We start from the raw sequence: 13,018 nt of genomic DNA on the forward strand, positions 1-13,018 counted from the left end.
GGGTTCAATGGAGTATTTGTAGTGGGGTTCAATAGAGGATTTGTAGTGGGGTTCAATGGAGTATTTGCGGTGGGGTTCAATGGAGTATTTGTAGTGGGGTTCAATGGAGTATTTGTAGTCGGGTTCAATAGAGTATTTGTAGTGGGGTTCAATAGAGTATTTGTAGTGGTGTTCAATGGAGTATTTGTGGTGTGGGTCAATTGAGTATTTGTAGTGGGGTTCAATGGAGTGTTTGTCGTGGGGTTCAATGGAGTATTTGTAGTGGGGTTCAATGGAGTATTTGTAGTGGGGTTTGATGGAGTATTTGTAGTGGGGTTCAATAGAGTATTTGTCTTGGGGTTCAATAGAGTATCTGTAGTGGGGTTCAATGGAGTATTTGTAGTGGGGTTTAATTGAGTATTTGTAGTGGGGTTTGATGGAGTATTTGCAGTGGGCTTCAATAGAGTATTTGTAGTAGGGTTCAATAGAGTATTTGTGGTGGGGTTCAATGGAGTATTTGTAGTGGGGTTCAATGGAGTATTTGTAGTGGGGTTCAATAGTGTATTTGTAGTGGGGTTCAATGGAGTATTTGTAGTGGGGTTCAATAGAGTATTTGTAGTGGGGTTCAATGGAGTATTTTGTAGTGGGGTACAAAGGACTATTTGTTGTGGGGTTTAATGGAGTATTTGCCATGGGTTTCAATGTAGCATTTGCCATGGGGTTCAATGGAGTATTTGCGGCGGGGTTCAATGGAGTATTTGTAGTGGGGTTCAATAGAGTATTTGTATTGGGGTTCAATGGAGTATTTGTAGTGGGGTTTAATTGAGTATTTGCGGTGGGGTTCAATGAAATAATTGTAGTGGGGTTCAATGGAGTATTTGTAGTGGGGTTTAATTGAGTATTTGCGGTGGGGTTCAATAGAGTATTTGTAGTGGGGTTTAATTGAGTATTTGTGGTGGGGTTCAATGGAGTATTTGTAGTGGGGTTCAATGGCGTATTTGTAGTGGGGTTCAATAGAGTATTTGTAGTGGGGTTCAATGGAGTATTTGTCATGGAGTTCAATGGAGTATTTGTGGTGGGGTTCAATGGAGTATTTAGAGTGGGGTTCAATGGAGTATTTGTCATGGGGTTCAATGGAGTATTTGTCATGGGGTTCAATGGAGTATTTGTAGTGGGGTTCAATGGAGTATTTGTGGTGGGGTTCAATGGAGTATTTGTATTGGAGTTCAATGGAGTATTTGCGGTGGGGTTCAATGGAGTATTTGTCGTGGGGTTCAATGGAGTATTTGTCAAGGGGTTCAATGGAGTATTTGCAGTGGGGTTCAATGGAGTATTTGTAGTGGGGTTCAATGGAGTATTTGTATTGGAGTTCAATGGAGTATTTGCGGTGGGGTTCAATGGAGTATTTGTCATGGGGTTCAATGGAGTATTTGTAGTGGGGTTCAATGGAGTATTTGTATTAGGGTTCAATGGAGTATTTGTCATGGGGTTCAATGGAGTATTTGTAGTGGGGTTCAATGGAGTATTTGTATTGGGGTTCAATAGAGTATTTGTAGTGGGGTTCAATGGAGTATTTGTGGTGGGGGTTAATGGAGTATTTATGGTGGGGTTCAATAGAGCATTTGTGGTGTGGTTCAATAGAGTATTTGTTGTGGGGTTCAATGGAGTATTTGAGGTGGGGTATAATTGAGTATTTGCGGTGGGGTTCAATGGAGTATTTGTAGTGGGGTTCAAAAGAGTATTTGTAGTGGGGTTCAATGGAGTATTTGTAGTGGGGTTCAATAGAGTATTCGTAGTGGGGTTCAATGGAGTATTTGAGGTGGGGTTCAATGGAGTATTTGTCGTGGGGTTCAATGGAGTATTTGTAGTGGGGTTCAATAGAGCATTTGTAGTGGGGTTAAATGGAGTATTTGAGGTGGGGTTCAATGGAGTATTTGAGGTGGGGTTTAATGGAGTATTTGTCGTGGGGTTCAATGGAGTATTTTTATTGGGGTTCAATTGAGTATTTGTGGTGGGGTTCAAAGGAGTATTTGTAGTGGGGTTCGATGTAGTACTTGTGGTGTGGGTCAATTGGGTATTTGTAGTGGGGTTTAATTGAGTATTTGTGGTGGGGTTCAAAGGAGTATTTGTAGTGGGGTTTAATTGAGTATTTGTAGTGGGGTTTGATGGAGTATTTGCAGTGGGGTTCAATAGAGTATTTGTAGTGGGGTTCAATGGAGTATTTGTAGTGGGGTTTGATGGAGTATTTGTAGTGGGGTTCAATCGAGTATTTGTAGTGGGGTTCAATGGAGTATTTGTAGTGGGGTTCAATAGAGTATTTGTAGTGGGGTTCAATGGAGTATTTTGTAGTGGGGTACAAAGGACTATTTGTTGTGGGGTTTAATGGAGTATTTGCCATGGGTTTCAATGTAGCATTTGCCATGGGGTTCAATGGAGTATTTGCGGCGGGGTTCAATGGAGTATTTGCGGTGGGGTTCAATGGAGTATTTGCGGTGGGGTTCAATGGAGTATTTGTAGTGGGGTTCAATGGAGTATTTGTAGTGGGGTTCAATAGAGTATTTGTAGTGGGGTTCAATGGAGTATTTGTTGTGCGGTTTGATGGAGTATTTGTGGTGGTGTTCAATGGAGTATTTGTAGTGGGGTTCAATAGTGTATTTGTAGTGGGGTTCAATGGAATATTTTTAGTGGGGTTCAATGGAGAATTTGTGGTGGGGTTTAATTGAGTATTTGCGGTGGGGTTCAATGGAGTATTTGCGGTGGGGTTCAATGGAGTATTTGTAGTGGGGTTCAATGGAGTATTTGTAGTGGGGTTCAATAGAGTATTTGTAGTGGGGTTCAATGGAGTATTTGTTGTGCGGTTTGATGGAGTATTTGTGGTGGTGTTCAATGGAGTATTTGTAGTGGGGTTCAATAGTGTATTTGTCGTGGTGTTCAATGGAGTATTTGTTGTGGGGTTCAATGGAGTATTTGTAGTGGGGTTTAATTGAGTATTTGCGGTGGGGTTCAATGGAGTATTTGTAGTGGGGTTCAATGGAGTATTTGTAGTGGGGTTCAATGGAGTATTTGTAGTGGGGTTCAATGGAGTATTTGTAGTGGGGTTTGATGGAGTATTTGTAGTGGGGTTTGATGGAGTATTTGTGGTGGGGTTCAATGGAGTATTTGTAGTGGGGTTCAATAGAGTATTTGTAGTGGGGTTCAATGGAGTATTTGTAGTGGGGTTCAATGGAGTATTTGTAGTGGGGTTTAATTGAGTATTTGCATTGGGGTTCAATAGAGTATTTGTAGTGGGGTTCAATGGAGTATTTGTAGTGGGGTTTGATCGAGTATTTGTAGTGGGTTTCAATGGAGTATTTGTAGTGGGGTTCAATAGAGTATTTGTAGTGGGGTTCAAAGGAGTATTTGTTGTGGGATTTAATGGAGTATTTGTCATGGGGTTCAATGGAGTATTTGTAGTGAGGTTCAATATAGCATTTGCCTTGGGGTTCAATGGAGTATTTGCGGCGGGGTTCAATGGAGTGTTTGTCGTGGGGTTTGATCGAGTATTTGTAGTGGGGTTCAATGGAGTATTTGTAGTGGGGTTCAATGGAGTATTTGTAGTGGGGTTCAATGGAGTATTTGCAGTGGGGTTCAATGGAGTATTTGTAGTGGGGTTCAATTGAGTATTTGTAGTGGGGTTCAAAAGAGTATTTGTAGTGGGGTTTAATGGAGTATTTGTAGTGGGGTTCAATAGAGTATTTGTAATGGGGTTCAATGGAGTATTTGTAGTGGGGTTCAATGGAGTATTTGTAGTGGGATTCAATGGAGTATTTGTAATGGGGTTCAATAGAGTATTTGTCGTGGGGTTTAATGGAGTATTTGTAGTGGGGTTCAATGGAGTATTTGTCGTGGGGTTTAATGGAGTATTTGTAGTGGGGTTCAATGGAGTATTTGTCATGGAGTTCAATGGAGTATTTGCGGTGGGGTTCAATGGAGCATTTGAGTGGGGTTCAATGGAGTATTTTTGTTGTGGGGTTCAATGGAGTATTTTCAGTGGCGTTCAATAGAGTATTTGCGGTGGGGTTCAATGGAGTATTTTAAGTGGGGTTCAATGGAGTGTTTGTCGTGGGGTTCAATATAGTATTTGTAGTGGGGTTCAATAGAGTATTTGTTGCGGGGTTCAATGGAGTATTTGAGGTGGAGGTTAATGGAGTATTTACGGTGGGGTTCGATAGAGTATTTGTGGTGGGGTTCAATGGAGTATTTGTGGTGGGGTTCAATCGAGCATTTGTGGTGTGGTTCAATCGATTATTTGTTGTGGGGTTCAATTGAGTATTTGAGGTGGGGTTTAATGTCGTTTTTGCGGTGGGTTTCAACAGAGTATTTGACGTGGGGTTCAATGGAGTATTTGTGGTGGGGTTTAATTGAGTATTTGCGGTGGGGTTCAATGGAGTATTTGTAGTGGGGTTCAATAGAGGATTTGTAGTGGGGTTCAATGGAGTATTTGCGGTGGGGTTCAATGGAGTATTTGTAGTGGGGTTCAATGGAGTATTTGTAGTCGGGTTCAATAGAGTATTTGTAGTGGGGTTCAATAGAGTATTTGTAGTGGTGTTCAATGGAGTATTTGTGGTGTGGGTCAATTGAGTATTTGTAGTGGGGTTCAATGGAGTGTTTGTCGTGGGGTTCAATGGAGTATTTGTAGTGGGGTTCAATGGAGTATTTGTAGTGGGGTTTGATGGAGTATTTGTAGTGGGGTTCAATAGAGTATTTGTCTTGGGGTTCAATAGAGTATCTGTAGTGGGGTTCAATGGAGTATTTGTAGTGGGGTTTAATTGAGTATTTGTGGTGGGGTTCAATGGAGTATTTGTAGTGGGGTTCAATGGAGTATTTGTAGTGGGGTTCAATAGAGTATTTGTAGTGGGGTTCAATGGAGTATTTGTAGTGGGGTTTGATCGAGTAGTTGTAGTGGGGTTCAATGGAGTATTTGTAGTGGGGTTCAATAGAGTATTTGTAGTGGGGTTCAATCGAGTATTTGTAGTGGGGTTTAATGGAGTATTTGTAGTGGGGTTCAATGGAGTATTTGTCATGGAGTTCAATGGAGTATTTGCGGTGGGGTTCAATGGAGTATTTGCGGTGGGGTTCAATGGAGTATTTTTGTCATGGGGTTCAATGGAGTATTTGTCATGGGGTTCAATGGAGTACTTGTAGTGGGGTTCAATGGAGTATTTGCGGTGGGGTTCAATGGAGTATTTGTATTGGAGTTCAATGGAGTATTTGCGGTGGGGTTCAATGGAGTATTTGCGGTGGGGTTCAATGGAGTATTTTTGTCATGGGGTTCAATGGAGTATTTGTCATGGGGTTCAATGGAGTATTTGTAGTGGGGTTCAATGGAGTATTTGCGGTGGGGTTCAATGGAGTATTTGTATTGGAGTTCAATGGAGTATTTGCGGTGGGGTTCAATGGAGTATTTGTCGTGGGTTTCAATGGAGTATTTGTCATGGGGTTCAATGGAGTATTTGTAGTGGGGTTCAATGGAGTATTTGTAGTGGGGTTCAATGGAGTATTTGTATTGGAGTTCAATGGAGTATTTGCGGTGGGGTTCAATGGAGTATTTGTCGTGGGGTTCAATGGAGTATTTGTCATGGGGTTCAATGGAGTATTTGTCATGGGGTTTAATGGAGTATTTGTCGTGGGGTTCAATGGTTGTTGTGTGGTCACGTCCTCTGTACGGGTATGTAATGGTTGTTGTGTAGTCACACCCTCTGTATGGGTATATAATGGTTGTTGTGTTATCACATCCTCTGTACGGGTATGTCATGGTTGTTGTATAGTCACGTCCTCTGTACGGGTATGTAATGGTTGTTGTGCAGTCACACCCGATGCACGGGTATGTAATGGCTGTTGTATAGTCACACCCTCTGTATGGGTATGTCATGGTTGTTGTATATTCACACCCTCTGTACGGGTATGCAATGGTTGTTGTGTAGTGACACCCGATGCACGGGTATGTCATGGTTGTTGTGTAGTCACCCTTTGTACGGGTATGTAATGGTTGTTGTGTAGTCACCCACTGTGTGGGTATGTTATGTTTTTGTGTAGTCACCCTCTGTATGGCTATGTAATGGTTGTTGTGTAGTCACCCTTTGTATGGGTATGTAATGGTTGTTGTGCAGTCACCCTCTGTATGGGTATGTAATGGTTGTTGTATAGTCACCCTCTGTACGGGTATGTAATGGTTTTTGGATAGTCACCCTCTGTGCGGGTATGTAATGGTTGTTGTATAGTCACACCCTCTGTATGGGTATGTAATGGTTGTTGTGTAGTCACACCCTCTGTATGGGTATGTAATGGTTGTTGTGCAGTCACACCCTCTGTACGGGTATGTTATGTTTGTTGTGCAGTCACCCTCTGTATGGTTATGTAATGGTTGTTGTATAGTCACCCTCTGTGCGGGTATGTAATGGTTGTTGTATATCCACACCCTCTGTACGGGTATGTAATGGTTGTTGTATAGTCACACCATCTGTATGGGTATGTAATGGTTGTTGTGTTATCACACCCTCTGTACAGGTATGTAATGGTTGTTGTATAGTCACCCTCTGTGCGGGTATGTAATGGTTGTTGTATAGCCACACCCTCTGTACAGGTATGTAATGGTTGTTGTGGTCACCCTCTGTACGGGTATGTATTGGTTGTTGGATAGTCACCCTCTGTGCGGGTATGTAATGGTTGTTGTATAGTCACACCCTCTGTACGGGTATGTAATGGTTGTTGTGTAATCACACCCTCTGTACAGGTATGTTGTGTTTGTTGTGCAGTCATCCTCTGTACGGGTATGTAATGGTTGTTGTATAGTCACCCTCTGTGCGGGTATGTAATGGTTGTTGTATAGCCACACCCTCTGTACGGTTATGTAATGGTTGTTGTATAGTCACACCCTCTGTATGGGTATGTAATTGTTGTTGTGTTATCACACCCTCTGTACAGGTATGTAATGGTTGTTGTCTAGTCACCCTCTGTGCGGGTATGTAATGGTTGTTGTGTAGCCACACCCTCTGTACGGGTATGTTATGTTTGTTGTGCAGTCACCCTCTGTACGGGTATGTAATGGTTGTTGTATAGTCACCCTCTGTGCGGGTATGTAATGGTTGTTGTATAGCCACACCCTCTGTACGGGTATGTAATGGTTGTTTATAGTCATACCCTCTGTATGGGTATGTCATGGTTGTTGTTTTGTCACACCCTCTGTACGCGTATGTAATGGTTGTTGTATAGTCACACCCTCTGTGCGGGTATGTAATGGTTGTATAGTCACGTCCTCTGTGGAGGGATGTTATGGTTGTTGTATAGTGAAATCCTTTGTGCAGGTATGTAAAGGTTGTTGTATAGTTACATTCTTTGTGCAAGTATGTAAAGGTTGTTGTATATTTACATTCTTTGTACAGGTATATAAAGGTTATTGTATCGGTATGTAAAGGTTGTTGTATATTTACATTTTTTGTACAGGTATATAAAGGTTATTGTATCGGTATGTAAAGGTTGTTGTATATTTACATTCTTTGTACAGGTATGTAAAGGTTATTGTATAGTTACATCCTTTGTACAGGTATGTAAAGGTTGTTGTATTGTGAAATCCTTTGTACAGGTATGTAAAGGTTATTGTGTGGTCACATCCTTGGTACAGGTATGCCCAGGTTGATGGACAATTAAATCCTCTGTACATATATGTAAAGGTTCCATCTTTCTAATACCACAGTAAGACAAACACCTGCTGAGTGTTGAGTGAAAGCAATGTTAACGTCAAGGTAAATATAAGAATGGGACAAGTCGATCAATCAAGGGTAGATGTTACACAGGTGAGATGGGTCACCTGGCCTCGTTTATTATTATTATTATACAATGTTGTACTTTACATTCAGGATTTAAATTTGCAAAGAGAGTTCAACTTTAATATTTGTTATTTTAGAACAACCTGGAAAAAACTTCCACACAAGGACATCCGAACCACCACCAGGTGAGAATACATGCGAGAAACCTCGCTGGGATCTGAGGCCGTTCTCACCTGGACGACTCGGTCGTTCATCAATGAAGTTCAAGAGAAGTGAAAGCTTTCATTTAATTGGTGGAATATGCATAATACTGATGGTGGCCATTGTTACCTTTGCAGTCACACCTGGAGACCCCGCCCCCCTCTAATATTACACACTTAAGGCACATCCTACGAGTAGATCTACACCTGAAACACGACCATTGTCAAAGCAGCAGAAAAATATGCAACAATTTCTGAAAAAGCCAAAAAAAAAAAAAACTCGTTAGGCTTTGTACGAGTACGCAGGTGTCCGTGGCAACAGAGCAGGTGTCCGTGGCAACAGAGCAGGCAGGTGTCCGTGGCAGCGGAGATGTTCATCGAGTTACATGCGCTGGCGGCGCTTGAAGTCCAAGAGAAGCGCTCCTTTGACCCTGGGTCTTGAAATTGGGAGAAAGGTGGTGCGGTAGAGGTAGAAAACGGACAGTTCTGTGAGAAGTCAGGACAGCTCACCGGAGAGTACCTGCGGATTGAAGACCACCACCGTCACGGTGATGTCGTCGCGGTAAAGGCGGGCGAGGTCCTCAGGTAGGCTGAGCATGTCGCACAGTCGCTCGTCGCACAGACGGCCCGCCTCGTCGCGACCAACCGCGTGCCGCACCAGCAAGGTGGCCGCGTTGCGCTCCGGCGCCGCGGGTTCCCGGCGGGATCGGAGCAGTTCGCCGTGGAGCTCGCCCAACGTCATGGACGCACCTGTGTCGGTGAGGCGAGGATGGAACATGGACAGGGCGCCACCCGACGCCTCCATGAAGTCCCCCACCACCCGGACCACCTCGTGGTCGTCCAGTAGCTCCCAGAGTCCGTCGGACGCCAGGACGAGGAAGGAGTCTTCGGGGCTCAGGACGTGAGTGCACAACTCCGGCTCGGCAGTCAGGTACGGAGGAGTGCGGAAGTCAGGCGGGTAGAAGTGCAGGTAGCGGTCTCCTTCCATGAGCGCGGCCCCCCGCTCCAGGATGTGCCGCTGCAGCTCGGCGCTCCATTTGAACTTGACGTCTCCAAAGGCGCGTAGGGGCGTGAGCATCCCCAAGAGGCGGTCTTGCTGCAGTAATGTGTCGCGCTCGTCGCTCGGGTGCTCGGCGCGGAGCCTACCCGTCTCTGAAGGGTTCCGGGCATCGTGGTCGCGGCTCAGAGGCACCGCCTGCCAATCGCCGCCGCCCACGCTCCTCCGACCCAGCACGGCGCGGCAGTCGCCCGCGTTCGCCACGGTGAGCGCGTGTCCGCGCACGTGAGCCACGCACGCCGTGGAGCCGGAAAAGGCGACCCGCAGCGCCATGGAATCCAAGAACTGGTTACCGGAGGGCACCTGCGCCTCGAGCTGCAAGTCCGAGTCGAGGTGTCGAAAGGCGTTGGCGAGCGCCTCTCCGACGTCGCGCCGTTCGCCCGGCACCTGCAGGCCGATCAGTCGCTGCCAGTAGCAGCGCAGACTCTCGAAGTACATGGAGGCGCTTTCCTTGTTCACGAAGTCGTACGGGTGTTTGTGCCACTGCAAGATGGGCACCACGGAGCGCCGCCTCTCCACGGCGTCCTCAATCTCCTCGAGCGCCTCTTGGGACAGAAGCGACACGGCCACGTAATAGAAGAGGCGTTCGCAGAGCGCCTGCGCGCACGCCGATCCCGCGTGGCCGTCGAACACCCCGAACAGCATCCCGCCCGTCTGCAGACAGCTGGCGGCGGCGCGGCGGTCTTCGGCGGGACTATTCGCCGCCAGCTGATTGCTCTCGAATCCCAAAACCGAGCTCACGTTCTTGCCGTCGAACTCGGGAACCACGTGCGAGTACTCGCTGGCGCGCAGGATCGAGCCTACCTGCTCGGGGGACAGGTGAAGCGCGTGCGCCGCGTTCCTTCGTGGCACGCGGGGCACGGACTGGGCGTGGCACGCGGGGCACGAGCGGAGAGCGCCGGCTATGAGCGGCGCCATGGCGCGGCGCAAGGTGAGCATGGGGCGCGCGTCCCAAGCGATGATGAAGACGTCGCGCCTCGGTCCGACGGAGCGCGGACGGGGTCCCCTCTGGACTCGGGGACGACTCGGGGATGCCCGCGGAGCTCTGTGTTCACTCAGCACGCCGGACAAGCTTCCACGTGGGCGTTGCACCAAATGGTGGCTGAACGAGGCGCCACATCCACGGCAAGACCCGGCCCGGTTCACTTGGCGATCGTTGTGTCGTCGTCGTCCTGCTCTCGTCCCGAGATCCCCCTTTAACAGCTTGCGCTGCCGACTCTTCCCGAACGTCGAGTACACACACCCGACACCCTGCGTGCCCTTCAAGTATACGCTCCTCAACCGTGCGTCATTACTACGTCACAAACGCTCCGCCCACACCTTCCGGTGGCCTCGATATTTTTCTTCACGTCCTTTTTTCCCTCACGGACTCGAGAGGCTTTCCCCGTCGGTTTCCCACACAAAGCTTCGCTTCCCGGATTTCCTCCCAGTAGGTGTTTTATCCGCCACATCAATACCTGTTTAAAACGTAATTTTAAAATTCCGAATGCGAATGTTTTGTTCCTGTCCGATTCGTCCAAAACTCGAGACTGTGACGTCGCTAGGAGGGGCCGCATTGTGAAGTATGCAAAGAACCTCGAGCGAACTTTCAATTGGAGTTTTCATTGGTCGCCCGGAACCGACGTATGGAGCAGATGGGAATATTATTCAAACTAACGATTTCCAAAGCATTCAGTTTTCCTCGCAATGAATAAAATGAAAATAATAAGTTGGAGAAAAATATGTCGCCTTGCATTATGACGTCAGCAATGTTGAACTTTTCCGCAAGCAAATATCACGAGATGATGGAGTTAGTTGTTGCGAAAGTCTCGTTTTTATCTCTGCAAACACTGAGCGGTTATTTCTGCTGCCGATGACGTCATCGCACACCTGCAAACTCCATTGGAGCGTTCCTTCCTGACGAGGTGCGATTTCCTGGATCGAAGATCATTTTCGAACATTTCTGATGATTTGCACGGAGAATAAGATGGAAAATTTGTACCGCATTACTTCCTGAACACTTCAACGGCGAGCACTGAACAGGAAAAGATGGGATTGGAGCAACCAACCAACCTCATATCGCTTCCCATGGATGGAGCAACCAACCAACCTCATATCGCTTCCCATGGATGGAGAAACCAACCAACCTCATAATCATATCGCTTCCCATGGATGGAGCAACCAACCAACCTCATATCGCTTCCCATGGATGGAACAACCAACCAACCTCATAATCATATCGCTTCCCATGGATGGAGCAACCAACCAACCTCATATCGCTTCCCATGGATGGAGCAACCAACCAACCTCATAATCATATCGCTTCCCATGGATGGAGCAACCAACCAACCTCATATCGCTTCCCATGGATGGAGAAACCAACCAACCTCATATCGCTTCCCATGGATGGAGCAACCAACCAACCTCATAATCATATCGCTTCCCATGGATGGAGCAACCAACCAACCTCATATCGCTTCCCAAGGATGGAACAACCAACCAACCTCATATCGCTTCCCAAGGATGGAACAACCAACCAACCTCATATCGCTTCCCATGGATGGAACAACCAACCAACCTCATATCGCTTCCCAAGGAAGAAACAACCAACCAACCTCATATCGCTTCCCAAGGAAGAAACAACCAACCAACCTCATATCGCTTCCCAAGGATGGAACAACCAACCAACCTCATATCGCTTCCCAAGGATGGAACAACCAACCAACCTCATATCGCTTCCCAAGGATGGAACAACCAACCAACCTCATATCGCTTCCCAAGGATGGAACAACCAACCAACCTCATATCGCTTCCCAAGGATGGAACAACCAACCAACCTCATATCGCTTCCCAAGGATGGAACAACCAACCAACCTCATATCGCTTCCCAAGGATGGAACAACCAACCAACCTCATATCGCTTCCCAAGGATGGAACAACCAACCAACCTCATATCGCTTCCCAAGGATGGAACAACCAACCAACCTCATATCGCTTCCCATGGATGGAGCAACCAACCAACCTCATATCGCTTCCCAAGGATGGAACAACCAACCAACCTCATATCGCTTCCCAAGGATGGAACAACCAACCAACCTCATATCGCTTCCCAAGGAAGAAACAACCAACCAACCTCATATCGCTTCCCAAGGAAGAAACAACCAACCAACCTCATATCGCTTCCCAAGGATGGAACAACCAACCAACCTCATATCGCTTCCCAAGGATGGAACAACCAACCAACCTCATATCGCTTCCCAAGGATGGAACAACCAACCAACCTCATATCGCTTCCCAAGGATGGAACAACCAACCAACCTCATATCGCTTCCCAAGGATGGAACAACCAACCAACCTCATATCGCTTCCCAAGGATGGAACAACCAACCAACCTCATATCGCTTCCCAAGGATGGAACAACCAACCAACCTCATATCGCTTCCCAAGGATGGAACAACCAACCAACCTCATATCGCTTCCCCAGGATGGAGCAACCAACCAACCTCATATCGCTTCCCATGGATGGAGAAACCAACCAACCTCATATCGCTTCCCATGGATGGAGCAACCAAACAACCTCATATCGCTTCCTAAGGATGGAACAACCAACCAACCTCATATCGCTTCCTATGGATGGAACAACCAACCAACCTCATATCGCTTCCCATGGATGGAACAACCAACCAACCTCATATCGCTTCCCAAGGAAGGAACAACCAAACAACCTCATATCGCTTCCCAAGGAAGGATCAACCAACCAACCTCATATCGCTTCCCAAGGATGGAACAACCAAACAACCTCATATCGCATCCCAAGGAAGGAACAACCAACCAACCTCATATCGCTCCCCATGGATGGAACAACCAACCAACCTCATATCGCTTCCCAAGGAAGGAACAACCAACCAACCTCATATCGCTTCCCAAGGAAGGAACAACCAACCAACCTCATATCGCTTCCTAAGGAAGGAACAACCAACCAACCTCATATCGCTTCC

The 13,018-nt window shown here is 46.6% G+C and overlaps 1 protein-coding gene across 1 annotated transcript; it reads right to left on the reverse strand.

Moving 5' to 3' along the window:
• Positions 1-7,790: 7,790 nt before the first annotated feature.
• On the reverse strand, positions 7,791-10,352 carry LOC137422090 (pyruvate dehydrogenase [acetyl-transferring]-phosphatase 1, mitochondrial). Its single transcript, XM_068108840.2, has one exon. It carries the CDS (start codon positions 9,978-9,980, stop codon positions 8,481-8,483), a length of 1,500 nt encoding a protein of 499 aa, XP_067964941.2. The 5' UTR covers positions 9,981-10,352; the 3' UTR covers positions 7,791-8,480.
• Between the last annotated feature and the right edge of the window lie 2,666 nt (positions 10,353-13,018).

Source organism: Myxine glutinosa, chromosome 2, assembly GCF_964187855.1.
Source record: "Myxine glutinosa chromosome 2, kmMyxGlut1.1, whole genome shotgun sequence".
NCBI lineage: Eukaryota > Metazoa > Chordata > Myxini > Myxiniformes > Myxinidae > Myxine > Myxine glutinosa.

Bases quoted from the DNA above. Each gene is read 5' to 3' on its own strand.
- LOC137422090 (XM_068108840.2), bottom strand. From the start codon at position 9,980: ATGCTCACCTTGCGCCGCGCCATGGCGCCGCTCATAGCCGGCGCTCTC.